At 38.2% G+C, this 14,686-nt stretch overlaps 2 protein-coding genes and 1 pseudogene across 2 annotated transcripts; 1 reads left to right on the plus strand and 2 right to left on the minus strand.

Annotated features, from left to right (window-relative positions):
- Window positions 2,268–3,983, minus strand: LOC104768139 (annotated as a pseudogene).
- LOC104767027 (protein EXORDIUM-like 5) lies at window positions 5,245–6,564 on the minus strand. The gene has a single exon (XM_010491046.2). It carries the CDS (start codon window positions 6,496–6,498, stop codon window positions 5,419–5,421), a length of 1,080 nt encoding a protein of 359 aa, XP_010489348.1. The 5' UTR covers window positions 6,499–6,564; the 3' UTR covers window positions 5,245–5,418.
- Window positions 13,063–14,180, plus strand: LOC104767028 (tau-tubulin kinase 1-like). The gene is made up of 2 exons (XM_010491047.2): window positions 13,063–13,356; window positions 13,755–14,180. The coding sequence occupies exons 1-2, from the start codon at window positions 13,126–13,128 to the stop codon at window positions 13,941–13,943; spliced, it is 420 nt and encodes a 139-aa protein (XP_010489349.1). The 5' UTR covers window positions 13,063–13,125; the 3' UTR covers window positions 13,944–14,180.

Consider the following 14,686-nt stretch of genomic DNA (forward strand, 5'->3'; position numbering starts at 1 on the left):
AATCATTATTCTTAAACGAAATACTAGGCAACAAAAGTTCCAAAGCACGAAAATGGGGATGACCAAGTCTAGCATGCCACACTGAACTATTAGCCTTATCAATTATTGATTTAAAACACGACGAAAGGGAAGTAGATAGGTTTGAATCCTCAAGCACATAAAGATCATCTTTAGTGGTTCCTTTGCCAAGCACTCTACTTGTTTTAATATCCTGAAAATAAACATCATTAGGGCCAAATATTGCATAACAATTAAGATCATTAGTCGCCCTTTTAACTGATAACAAATTAGAGGTGAAGCTAGGCATATAAAAAGCTTTAGATGTTTTCTCAAACAAGTTTAAGTTTCCTATTCTTTCAATAGGTACTTTATCTCCATTGGCTATGATCACATTTCCTAAAGCCGGTTTTATATCTCTAATTAGCTTAGAATCACTAATCATATGGTGAGAGGCTCCAGAATCAACAATAAGAGGTTTCATAGCATTGAGAGTAAGATAGGCGTTACCAGAAGACTCCTTTAGAGCCTTGATGAGTGCATCGAGATCAGATTTTCTCACCAACTCTGAAGAGGCTGCTAACGCTGATCTGTTTCCTTTGGTGATTTGAGGAACCATTAGAGCTTGTGTTTCACCATATCCACTCGCTTGATTCGCTCTTGGATTAGTTCCTCTCGGGCGAAGATGTGGATGAAGAGCCCAAAATTTCTCCTTAAGATGTCCAGGTTTCTTGCAATGATCACATATGAACCGGTTCTTTCCATCATTTCTATATTAGCCCTTGTTTGCAACATCTACCTCTCCTTTGTTGGTTGTGATAAGATCACCTTTTGCTCCAAACAAACCAATGGAACCATGCTTCTTTTGAATTTGATTGCACACATCATCAAAACTTGGGAGCTTGTCCGAACGAAGAATATGTTTGATGAGATCATTATATGACGAATTCAATGTCAAGAGCAAGCCAAACACCTTGTCTTGTTCACGGTGTTCATTTAGAACCACTGGATCCACCGAGTTAGGCCTTAACATTTCCACCTCTACCCAAAGAGATCTGAACTTCCCGAAGTGTTTAGTAAACTCCATGTCTTCCTGGTTGAAATTGTTAATTACTCTCTTTACCTCAAACACACGACTCAGATTGGAGACATTACCAAACACATTCTATAGGGTATCCCAAAGATCCTTAGCTGTCTCACAATATGAGTAAGACTCAAGAATCGGGGCATCCAAGGAATTTTGGATGAAGGCTAAAACACTTTGGTTCTCTTGGAACCACTTGTCGTTGTCACACACAACGATCTCCTTTCCTTCTTGTTTGGTCGTCGTCTCCTTCACAGTTTCATTGCTCTCAATGTGCTTCCAGAGCCCGCGACCGCACAGTGCTGTCTTTGTGGTTCTTGCCCATAGCAAGTAGTTTCCACCTTTGAGTGTAACAGGGATGATTAGGGTTTTGCTGAGATCCATGATCAGATTCTGGTGCGGAAGATGAAAATTTGAGAATAAACACAATAGGAGCGTTACTGCTTTGATACCATGTAAGAATTACGAAAGTGTATGAGAAGAATAGAGAATGAGATAGAATGATCAAGAGAGAATGAAAGAGAGAAAGAGAGAGCGACTAGGTTAGAATAGAGGAGAAGGAGAGATTCTCATTCCTTGAATAATAATGACCTAGTTACAAACTATTTATAGGGATACAATGGAGTCTGTATAAGGAAATTACTAGAATGTACATTTATAATCGTAGGAAGAACGGGTTCTTATATCCTAAGAAGAACACGTTCTTATATCATAAAGAGAACACGTTCTTCTAACACAAGAAGAACGCGTTCTTAGTGTGTTCATGTTCACAACATGAATTTATGTTTTCAGAAATTAGACTTTAAAAAAACGTTCTTTTTTATTAAATAACAAAAAAAAATTGTTCGAATGTCCTTAGAGCATGTGCATTGGTGTAGGACAATTTTTGGTCCCTCAAATATATTAATCTTATTTTCAGAGTTTCTTAAGTTTGATATGAGCATTGGTGTAGGACAAATTTTGGTCCCTCAAATATATTAATCTTGATTTCATGTATTGACACAAATGGATTTTTTCTGACCATGTTGCCGCTGACAGTGAAATGCTTACAAAAACAGAACAAGACTAGAAGAAGGCTCAGTGCTTGGCATCTTCTTCTTCGCAGAACTTGGAGTACTTGTCTGAATCCATTAGTTTCTTCACTTCCCCTGCATCACTAAGCTCCACTTTTATGATCCATCCTTCTTCATATGGGCTCGAGTTCACCTGTCAATCCAATATATAACATTGAAAACATTTAAAAATTACAAAGTTACAAAAAGTTGAAAATGACATATACAATGGTAGAAGTGATAAGTGTTTATGCAAATGAGCCACAAGAAGATAGAAGGAAGATATATAAAAGAACAGACCTCTTTCTCCTCCACCCAAGAGTTTGCACATGTGTTCAAGTGCTTCACTTTCTCTTCGGTTTTTCTCTTCTTTAGAGATCCCACAAGAAGGTGTAATGTCTCCTACAATGGCTGCTCAACAACAATAATCGAATTCGAACATTCATTCCTATATAACTTGCGATTGGTGATCTACACTCTAAGAAAAAGTGAACGAACAAACCTTCTGCAATGTCATGAACAATTGCCACTTTCATGCATCTGTAAAAAGAAAGGAAATATGAATAGTTCTAAATTCAACAGTTGACCTTGAAAATAAAGACAAAGGAAGCACGAATATTACTTGTCTCTGTTAACACCAGGGATATCTGAAGATATTAAAGCCATAAGACCCATCCGATACATGTGATCCGCTATTGATTCTGGATCTTTCACATCTCTTTTAATCCATCCAGCTGTTGGAGTTGTCTGTTTGAAATACAAAAGATAGTTTACCAAACGCTACAACACATAAATTCTTATAGAGGAAGCAGCAAACAAAAACTCACTAGGTTCACATAAAAACACCGGACAAACTACATATGTACAAGGACTTTAGTAATCACAGATCATAAAAGTAACCACGTCGAATAAACTCGTTACATTTCCCAAACGAATTTTTACAATCCATCAACAGCTGCATTGCAGCCACATAAATTTTACAACTTGACAATGTTTCATTTCTGCAACGCACTACAGAAGTCAAATCATCAAGCATGAAATGTGTGAAGATATCTCCACATAGATCCATTTTAACATTGGTTACAAACATCCACATACGTGATCTAATAAACAAATACACAATTGCATCAAATTCCACAATTCATCAACAGTATGCCACAAATATCAACATAAATCTAAACAACGCATCATCTTATAAACACTACAACAACATTGCATTAGAGGTTTGAAACCAACATCTTTATAAAATCATACTTTCTCAAAGATTCCATGAATGAGACTTGCGAGAGAAGAAATGGCTTAATCACAGAAACCACCAGATCTTAGCAAAGACACATCAGTGAGGACTAAGGTTAATGTAATCTACGAAGCAGGAAACAAAACCACACCCAGATTCACATAAAAAAAAACACATAAGTGAGGACTTAGATCATCAAAGCAACCACATAGCTTGAGAATCGTATCATTTCCCTAACGAATTCAGATTCCATTACGATCCATCAACAAGAACAACGCATCAACAATACATTCCGTTGTATATAACCACAAAATCCACCGGATCTTTCCAAAAAAATCGTAAGGAGAAGCATTCAAAGCTTACCTTGAGGCGAGTACAGAGAGAGAGGAAATCGATGGCGGAAGAAGTGGGAACTGCCGCAGAATTAGGAGAAGGAAGAGAGACGGAACCATCACCGGGTTGAGGGGAATCAGAAGCCATGCAGTGAATCACACGGTTAGGAGAAGAAGCTGCGGATGAGGAAAGAACGAGTGAAAGAAGGAACGAGGAAGACGAGAGAGAGTGATTTGCAGAAGAAGACTTGATTCACATTCTCTCGAGAAAGTGTTTTGTGTTAACCCTACCCCAAAATCTTCTCCCAATCACCACCTTCCATGTGTCCAAGTAGACGGACAAAAAACGTCCCGTTTAAAGAGTCGTTTCTTCAATATTAGCCCATTTTTTATTTAATTTTAAACAACAAAAGCTCGGAGACGGCTCAAAACTACGCCATTGCACATGGTCATATAGGCTTGGTCCCCCTCGACCATTTTTGAACTGCTTTCTTATTTATTATAAAGATGAAATTCGTCTTTAAACTATAAATATATTTGAAAACTCGATCATGTACTTTCAAAAACTTTGTTTAAAAAAAAAAAGAATAACCCATTTAAACCACAGTTACTTATTTTAACAATGTGAAAAAGCTTGATTCCTAACTTCAATAATATATTTAATGTAGTTTAAATATATATATATATATATATATAGTTTAGAGATAATTTGAATACATTTAATTTATGTATCCATAGGAAAATAAGATCACAGTTGTTTATATTGATAAAAGTAATGCGGATTGCCTTTTATTTGGACTTTCAACTAAAGATGATAGCTAATGAAAACTTCATGAAAAGAGACATAACAAATTTCATTTATGAATAGTGAGGTCATATTTCATTCTTTCATCGAAATTTAAATTGTATATGCGTATAAAAATTGTATTGTATTTGATTCTATACGATTTGTTGTGATATGAAAAGAGACTCTCTTACAAATGTTGTAACTAAGAGTTCATCGAACATAGTACATGTAATTATAGACCATTTTCTTTGTTTTCATATAAGCCGTCCACATCTAAATATGAATTTGCTGCTTTGATAGATAATCCGACAGCTAAATCTAACTACACAAATAAATGATTAATTTAGAATCTTATTACAACATTTGTAAGAGAGTATTAAGATTGGCATTGGCTCATCTGAGAACACCAATTACTATTTAAAAAAAAAAGTATTAAGATTCGTTTCTGTATATCATGTCAGTGTTCTCTCAATCCAACGAAACCTTTTAAATACTATTATTTTGTCTTTTCCATAAATACTGAAAAAGAGTCCAACTAAAGTTATCGTTATCGTACACTTACATTTATTGAAACACCAATTACTATTTAAAAACAATGCAGAAAGAAAAATATCTTGAAAGAATTTGAATTTAAACTTTTTCACTTCCCAAAGTGTACATAANCTCATAGACTATCTATCACATTGACCAGAAAGAAAAAAAAAAAAAAAAAAAAAAAAAAAAGTGAGTGTGAAAAAAAATAAAATCAAGATTCATTCAAAAAACACAAAAACAGTATATATATATATAATCAAAAGTAAATAAATGTTACAAAATAGTACTAACCTAAAAATTCTACTAATATAAATAAAAAAAGTTATTTCATCCTGATCTTAGAGTGATTAACCACTTAATCACCTTCTTTAATCTTCACCTTCTTCGTGTTTGGTTTAGTCGACAGAGTTGGGACCAGAGCAAGCTTTCAAATTAGGGTTCCAAATCCATTGAACCAAAAACTTCCTTCCTCCTTTACCATTCATATTATAAGTCTTCCCTTCCCTATCCCTCATAACTTGACCAATATACCCTCCTCCTCCGCCGCTTCCGTACAACCCTTCACACAAATCCCCAATCTCCGTCGGCGCCGTCGGATCTTCTCCGGCGTACCAAGCGTTAATCAACGGATTCGAAACAACTTCAGCTAACTCATGACCAATCACACTAACCATCCCATCGACTCCCGTCTCTCCGTTCGGTGGTCGGAGCTCACCGGGACCGCCGTGTCCCATATAACCCGGTAAAGCGAACGGGTAAGCGCAAACCTCGGGGCATTGTTTACCCGACTGACCAACCCAGGCGTAAGGCATCGTGTAACCAACCATAGACGGGAAAGTGAAGTAGTGGAACCCGCACACGGCGCGGCAAAAGTCTTGCATCGTGACGTCGTGTGACGTCAGGACTAAGTACATACCGTTTTTGTGATCCACCGGGAAAGAAGCTGATCTCGCGGCGGAGGCGATGACGTCCTGGATCGTGAGACGAGTCAGGTGGTTTCCGTGTGAGTATTTCGAATCGGAGTATTCTCCGGCGATTAGTACGGATCTGGAGACGTTTGCTCCGGTTTGGTCTGTGTAGAGAGAAGCGGTGCGCCACCACTGTGCGACGGAAGGGGAAGGTGCTTTGGCGTCGGAGATTGAGTTGAGGAAGTCTCTGATTAGGGATTTGTGTGGACGAGTCCAGCGTCCGTACCAGATAACGTAGATGTTGATCGGTGATGATGAGAGGACAGGTCCCATGTGGTAACGGAGGTGGATTAGATCGGAGGATCCTTCGAATTTTTTGGAGGATGTGAGGGAGAGGCTTCGCGGCGGGAGCTTAGGGTTAATAAGCTCGATCTCCGCCGCCGCGGTGGGGGAAGGGATGTTTAAGGAGTTAACAGTTGTGTGTTTGTTGTTGGTGGTATCGAGAGAAGAAGAGATGTAGAAGGAGAGAGTGAAGATGAAGAAGGAGAGAGTCGCCGGAGACGACATTGTTTGGCTGAGGTTAAAAAGGAGTGAAGAAGTGTGATTTGATTAAGTGAGGAAGAGAGAGAGAGAGAGAGAGAGAGAGTTTTTAAAGGAGAGAATGTGAGAGGGAAGTTGGCTGTTGCCAGCTGCAGTGCGCGTGTACTATCACGCGCCCAGTTTGGTGTTTGTCTGTCTTCTTCTCGGATTATGCGTGATGGGATTTCTCGCTTTTTCTTGAGTTTGCGTCATTTTTATTTGGTGATCAAAATGCAAATGGTTGAAAGTATTGGAGTGTATAGTCCATATAAGTTAATGTCAGTCTCTTAGATGATTATGTCAACTTTTGTATCGCTGTCTCACCTTAATAACTCTCATGAACTCTGGACTCATGTTCAGAAACGGTTTGGTGTGAAGAACGGACAACGAATTCAACGTCTCAAGACAGAATTGGCTAACTGTCGACAAAAAAGTCTTGCTATTGAATCTTATTATGGTAAACTGACTAAGTTGTGGAGAAATCTTGCTGATTATCAGAAAGCTAAAACTATGGAGGAAGTACGTCGAGAGCGTGAGGAAGACAAACTCCATCAGTTTCTCATGGGTCTCGACGATACCTTGTATGGTGCCGTTAAATCATCTCTGCTCTCTCGGGTCCCGCTACCGAGTCTCGAAGAAGCATATAACACTTTGATTCAAGATGAGGAATCCAAGCTTTCGAGTCGCATACATGAAGAACGGTCCGACGGTGTAAGCTTTGCGGTTCAGACCAATGTTCCAAGAAAATCTTTTGTGAACAAAAATTCTTTGATCTGCAACGTATGTGGTCGCACTGGTCATCTCGAAGAAAACTGCTTCAAGAAAATTGGTTATCCAGAATGGTGGACTGACAAATCTCTTCGTCCTAAGCCTGGAGGTAACAGCGGCACTGCTTCCGGATCTTCGGCTCGTGGTGTCACGACTACATCCGTGGGCTCAATGTTTGGCAAAGGCACAACTTCAGCTCATGTGAATACTATCTCTACACTGCCACCTTCACATCACCCTGTTATTCACACTGCTACGGTCAAAAATCCCTCACCTTTAACATCAGCTGATCGTATTGGTCTTAGTGGTTAAGTAGCGATGATTGGAAGCTTCTACAGAACATTCTTGCTGAAAAGAAATATCGCTCGCCTAACCCTCCCACGGTTATGTATTTTTTTGAATCCTGTATTATCGATACTGGTGCCTCTAACCACATGACAGGTTCTCTTGAATATTTGGTTGATGTTTGTGATATGGCACCGGTTATTATCAAGCTTCCTGATGGTCGTTTCACCTCTTCTATTAAGATCGGCCGTGTGGTGTTTGGTTCTTCATTAAGTCTTCACAATGTTTTCTTTGTTGATGAGTTGAAGTGTCATCTTATCTCTGTTTCTCAGTTGACTAGAGAGCACGGTTGTGTTTTCCAAATTACTGATCGGATGTGTATTATTCAGGATCGCACCACGAAAACGCTGATTGATGCGGGTGAGGAACAACAAGGTCTTTATTTTTTAAAATAGTAGAGGTTGCAGCTGCTGTTCATCATGTGGATTCTACGTCTACAGAAGTTTGGCATTCTCGTTTGGGACATCCCTCTTCTACTGTTTTAGATATGTTGCAGTTTTTGGATTCTAAAAATAAATTTGATTCAACGTCCTGTGATGTTTGTATTCGAGCAAAACAGACAAGAGAGTCTTTTCCTTTAAGTTATAATAAGACGAGTATTGCTTTTGAACTAATCCATTGCGATCTTTGGGGACCGTATCGTACTTCAGCCATCTGTGGTTCTCGGTACTTTTTTACTATTCTTGATGATTATTCCCGCGCAGTTTGGATTTATCTTCTACCTTCAAAGACAGACGCACCTACTCATCTTAAAAAAATTTTGGCTCTTGTTGCACGACAATTCTGTGCTCAAGTGAAATCAATTCGCAGTGATAATGGCTCTGAATTCATTTGCCTCAAAGAATATTTTGCTCAACGAGGCATTATCCACGAAACTTCTTGTGTTGGCACACCGCAACAGAACGGCCGCGTCGAACGTAAACATCGTCATATCTTGAATATCGCTCGTGCTCTTCGGTTTCACGCTAATCTCCCAATAGAGTTCTGGGGTTATTGTGCGTTAACGGCTGGCTACCTTATCAACCGCACTCCTACACAGATTCTTGCTGGTCAAACTCCTTTTAAGCTTATCTACAACCGACCTCCGCCAATGAACCATATGCGTGTGTTTGGTTGTCTCTGTTACGTTCACAACCAAAAACACGGTGGTGACAAGTTTGCAACAAGGGGTACTAAATCGATCTTCATTGGTTATCCGTTTGGCAAAAAGGGTTGGCGTGTTTACAACCTTGAGACAGGTGTTGTCTCTGTTTCTCGAGACATTGTTTTTCGTGAAACGATATTTCCGTTTGTCGATGATGAAACTACTTCACCTCTCTTTATTTCGTTTCGATCGTCCATTGTTCCTCTTGCTGACTCATTTCCTGATTACTTTGACGAGCAATCTGTGTCATCTTCAGCAGTCATTTCACCGGAGGTTCCTCAGTCAGAATCCATCCCACCTGCGACTATGGACTCAACACATCCCTCCTCTGACACACCAGTTCTTGCGTCAGAACCTGACTCTGTTTCAGACACTACTACGTCTGCATCAACCGAAGCACCAGACTCCGTTAATGCTTCTCCTACTCCTGCAACCAACACATCTCAACAACTTGCCCCTACGTCTTCGTCTATTCCCACCGAGATTACTCTGGCACCAGAACAGCTCGGGTTTGGCCATCGCACAAAACGACCACCTGTGAAACTAGCGGACAATGTCACCTCTTTGATCTACTCGCCTCCACCCTCCGTGACACCTTATCCAATTGACAACTATGTCTCTAGTTCTCAATTTTCGAAGACTTATCAAGCTTTCTTATTCGCCATTACATCTGGCTAGGAATCCAAGACCTACAATGAGGCTATTCTTGATGAAAATTGGCGATTTGCGGTCACCGATGAAATAGAAGCCTTAGAAGCTCTTCAGACCTGGACAGTTGAAGATCTTCCTCCAGGAAAACACGCTATTTGTTGTAAATGGGTTTTTTGTTTGAAGTTCAGCGCTGATGGTACGCTTCAGCGTCACAAAGCACGTCTTGTAGTCCTTGGCAATAAACAAGAAGAAGGAATCGATTACTCCGAGACTTTTGCTCATGTGGCCAAGATGATCACTATTCGGGCTTTCCTCCAACAGGCAGCATCCTTAGATTGGGAGGTCCATCAAATGGATGTTTATAACGCTTTTTTACATGGTGACCTTGATGAAGAGGTTTACATGAAGTTTCCTCCTGGTTTTCGTACGGGTGATCCGAATAAGGTGTGTCGTCTTCGCAAGTCTCTCTATGGGTTAAAGCAAGCTCCGCGTTGTTGGTTTGCTAAGTTAGCTGAAGCCATGAAATTTTTTGGGTTTGTTCAAGACTACTCCGACTACTCTTTGTTTGTCTTGGCTACTAATACTGCCCGTCTTCACGTCTTGGTTTATGTTGACGACTTGATTATCACTGGAAGTTCGATTCATGTCGTCAACGAGTTCAAACACTATTTGAGTTCTTGTTTTCACATGAAGAATTTGGGTGTTCTGCGTTATTTCTTGGGTCTCGAAGTAGCTCGAAGTCCGTCTGGCATTTATCTTTGTCAACAGAAGTATGCTCTCGACATCATTGCTGAAACAGGTCTTCTAGGTGTTCGACCAACCACTTTTCCGTTGGAACAGAATCACAAGCTCGCTTATGCCAAAGGGTCTCTGTTTCCGGAACCTACACGATATCACCGTCTTGTTGGTCGCCTGATCTATCTTGGTAACACGCGTCCGGAACTATCTTATGCCATCCATGTTCTCTCCCAGTTCATGGCTTCTCCTCAACAGGCCCATTGGGACGCCGCTCTTCGTGTAGTGTGTTACTTAAAGAATAGTCCAGGTCAAGGCATTCTTCTTCGCGCTAATACGCCTCTTACGTTAACAGCATGGTGTGATTCGGATCATGCGAAATGTCCTTCTTCTCGTCGTTCGCTCACTGGTTATTTTATACAGCTCGGTGGTTCTCCTCTGTCTTGGAAGACAAGAAAACAGGATATTGTTTCTCGTTCTTCCACCGAGGCCGAATACCGAGCCATGGCGGACACCGTAAGTGAACTCCTCTGGCTTCGTCAACTTCTTCCTTTCCTTGGTATCCAAGTCACAGCTCCCATTACTGTTTACTCTGATAGTCTATCTGCGATCATGCTTGCTGCCAATCCCGTTTTTCACGCTCGCTCAAAACATGTTGGTACGGACTGTCATTTTATACGAGACGAAATTATATGTGGTACCATTGCTACTCAACATGTCTCCACTACTACTCAGCTCGCGGACATCTTGACGAAAGCATTGGGACAAAAACACTTTGAAGCTTTTTTGGACAAGCGGGGTGTTTGTAATCTTCACACTCCACCTTGAGAGGGGGGGGGGGTATTGGGCTGTATAGCCCATATAAGTTAATGTCGGTCTCTTAGATGATTAGGTCAACCTCTGTATCCGAGACCATGATATATATATACTCAAACACAATGTAACTTACAACCTAAGAAACACATTAATACAATACAAGAAGGTTTCTTGACAGAAAGGTTAAGAAACAGGTTGAACAAAATTATTCAACTAATTTTCATCATTTGCATTGAAATTGAAAAAGTTAAAGAGGTTAAACAAAATTATTCAACCGTTCAATTTAAAAAGTTGAAAAAATAAACTAATCCTACAGTAAAAATGTTCAACTTGTTCAACTATTATTTTGGAGATGATATTCAACCTAATTTTGTTCAACCCATTTTTTAATTTTGGAAATTTTCACTTTTTTTTTGGAAACATTCTTTTAGAAAACTCAATTTTTCCAAAAAAAAACCAAGTTATTTTTTTTTTTTGGATTTTTCATACTAATAGTTTTCATGTTGGCTTTTCTTTTTGACACTGATTATAGTATTAAATTAAAGGCAAATTTTATTGAGATCTTAAAGTTTGTTTATTGAGTCTTTGAGTCTTGATGCATCTCTTATAATTCTCATTTTAGTTTTTGTTTTCTTCCAAAGCTGGATCACATGTATGGTAATGGCTAGGCTTGGGAATTTGAACCGAACCAATTTGTCTGAACCCAACCGAACCGAGATTTGGACAAACCGGTTCGATTAAAATTAATTGACACAACCGATCAGAACGATTGAATTGATTCGGCTAACCGAGATTTTCGGTTTGGTTCGCTGGAACCAAACGGTTAACCGAATAAATGAAAACCCTAACCTAATATATCATTTAGCCGTCACTCTTCTCTTCTTTTTCCTAGTTTTATCGATTCTTCTTTTTTCTTCTGAGCAAACAAACAGTTCTTCTTTTATTCTCCTTCTATTTCGATTCATCACCATTGTCTTCTCATTCCTCTTTCATTCATCATCATCTTCGCTTTTCATATCAAGGAGATCCACCTTTCAGAACTCGCCGTTGATGTCAATCCATCAGTTGATTTTTTTTTTTCTTTTTGAACAACCCAATTGTAAATCAAGATAACCGAGATATCGGACCATTTCTTCGGATATTTTGGTTTCTTATTGCTATTAGTCTGGTTTCGAAATTGGATCTCCTTGATATGAAAAGCGAGAAGCGCCAACATTAAATTTGGGATGTAGATTTTATGTTGGTAATGTAATAATTTAGCCTTTTTGAATGGTGGTCCATAGTTATGTATGGTGTTATTGCCTCATTGAAATCTTATTATATGTATATGTACATACACATGCTTAGTTTGTATAAAATCAGATCTTAAAGTTTGTTTATTGAGACTTTTGAGTCTTGATGCATCTTTTAAAATTCTCATTTTAGTTTTAGTTTTCTTCCAAAGCTAGATCACATGTATGGTAATGTCAATATCTTTGATATATAATGAAGAAACAAGAAATTCTCTATAACTTAATAATATTGAGACTATGAAATTTTATTAATTTTGTAGTGATATTGATTTATATATAAATTAATATTTATTATTTTATATTGTAAATGAATAATTATTAATTTTTAGATATATTTTAATTGTTTAAACTTTTAAAATTTATAAATTGATACAATTTTAGCAAAATAAGATTAAACTTCGGAGCGCCACCTTCTACGGCAAAGAAGCTTGTCAAGCTCATTAACAAAAATGTTCGCAAAAAACTGAGCACGATTGAAAATGGTGAGGGCATTCAAGCATGATTCTCTACAAAATTCCATTAAGTAGAGTTTTATTCAAAGTGTAAAAGAAATGTCAAAAAAATGTTTTGTTATAGATGTAAAAACGTTTATTTTTCTTTGAATATAATTAAACACTAGATGTTTATATGTAGGTAGATACGTGGATAATTATTTTAAAACCAGATTGAATAACTATTTATTTTTGTTGGAGTTTCAAATCCATTAAACTTTATAAAATGGTTAAGCTTAGTAATTTATTTATGGACCAGTCCAATAAAAGCCCACTATCATCAATACGCAAACGCAGCATAAAAAACTTTTTACAAGCTGTCACACGATAATTCTTGGTTGGTGGATAATCGTCAGTTTAGCTCCTCCGTTCCATGGCGTCGACGCTTTGCTCTGTGAGGTTCCTTCCTTGTCCATCTCTCGATGTTTTAGGAAAGACGAAGATTTCCTCAGACTCGCGCTCGCTTGTTTCCTCTTCGTCGCGTGTCTATGGTTTCTCTTCCGTTCACCGCTCTTTGCGTCGCAATCGGAATCAGCTGCAAGTTGTCTCTATGGCTCCCGAGGAAGAAAAGCTCACTCGTCGCAACCCTCTCGATTTCCCAATTGTAAGTTCCCTCCCGAGTCGGGTCTGATTGAGGATAGATAGGATTGGGATTTAAAGTAGCTATTTGTGCCAGAGTTTGTGACTTGTTCCCAATTGGTTATGCTTTTTGTGTATGAATCTACCTTAAATGTGGTAGCAGTTAAATCAATTGGTAACAAGTCTAGTGAAAAGCTTTTGTATTCATTTCATGACTCCAAAGTTTGATTTTGGTAGCTCATCATGTGTTCCGTTTGCCTTAAGTGGGATTAGTGTTCATTGTTGCTCTATAGAATATGCAAGAATCTACTTAGGTTCGATGTATTTGGCATCAAATGGCTTGCAATATTCTTTATAGAAGAATCAAACACCTCCTGGATAGAAAATGCTTGGTTTGAATTGTGTTTGTGATGTACTGTTTAGGAGTGGGAGAGACCTAAACCTGGGAGGAGGCCTGACATTTTCCCCAAGTTTAGTCCTATGAAGACACCATTACCACCGCCGATGCCTTATGATCCTCCAGAAGAAGATGAAGAAGAGGAAGAGAAGAAAGAAGAGGAAGAAGAAAACCCAGACCAAGAAGAAGAAGAACAACCTGACAAGCAGCAATAGAATTTTTTTTGGTTGGAGAAAATACGAGATGGAAACATCGAGAGAGAGACCGATCGAAGAAGAGCTTTTATTTTTTTTGTTTCAACTTTTGTAGTCTTTTGGAAGAGAAAGAAGAATCAAAAATCTTTTCTCACATTTTAGTTGCTAGATTTTGAATCTCATACTCGTGTTCGTGTATTATATTTGTGTAATGCCACTGTTTCAGAAGCTATGTTATCATTTCGAAAATTCGATCCTTCTTTGTATAGCATCACAAGATTCACAAGTCACAACCATATTTAAGTGGTTATAATTGAGTAAAAGAAAATGTCAGGGCCAAATCTTGATATGTTATATAATTTAGGGACATAAATATAAGGGAAAATAACTAGAATGACCTATGTATATTGGAGTTAATAACTAGAGTAACCCATATCTTTTTAAAATAATTAGAATGTTTTTTGTTTTTTTAATGTCTATAATACCGCTTTGTTGTAAAAAGTTTATTACGGAAATGCCATTAAAATTCTTATGACAGCGTGGCATAAGTTGCTGTTATTTACAGAAAAACTTGAATTTCAAATAAATCTGTAACTAAAATCTTTTACAGATTTTATATCATAGTTATCACATATTTAGTTTTTGCAGATTTGTTCTACCGATTTATTAATGCCACAACTTTTTCAACAATTCTGCGACAGATTTGTTTTCGCCATATATTTGTTGTACAAATTTTTTATTACGTTGTCGCAGATTTGTAGGTT

The sequence above is a fragment of the Camelina sativa genome, chromosome 19 (genome assembly GCF_000633955.1).
Source record: "Camelina sativa cultivar DH55 chromosome 19, Cs, whole genome shotgun sequence".
In the NCBI taxonomy this organism is placed as follows: domain Eukaryota; kingdom Viridiplantae; phylum Streptophyta; class Magnoliopsida; order Brassicales; family Brassicaceae; genus Camelina; species Camelina sativa.

What these genes read in the sequence shown, in the direction of transcription:
- LOC104767027 (XM_010491046.2), bottom strand. Translation starts at nt 6,498, where the DNA reads ATGTCGTCTCCGGCGACTCTCTCCTTCTTCATCTTCACTCTCTCCTTC.
- LOC104767028 (XM_010491047.2), top strand. Translation starts at nt 13,126, where the DNA reads ATGGCGTCGACGCTTTGCTCTGTGAGGTTCCTTCCTTGTCCATCTCTC. An exon ending in ACCCTCTCGATTTCCCAATT is followed by an intron (nt 13,357 to 13,754) that starts GTAAGTTCCCTC and finishes TGTACTGTTTAG; the next exon opens with GAGTGGGAGAGACCTAAACC.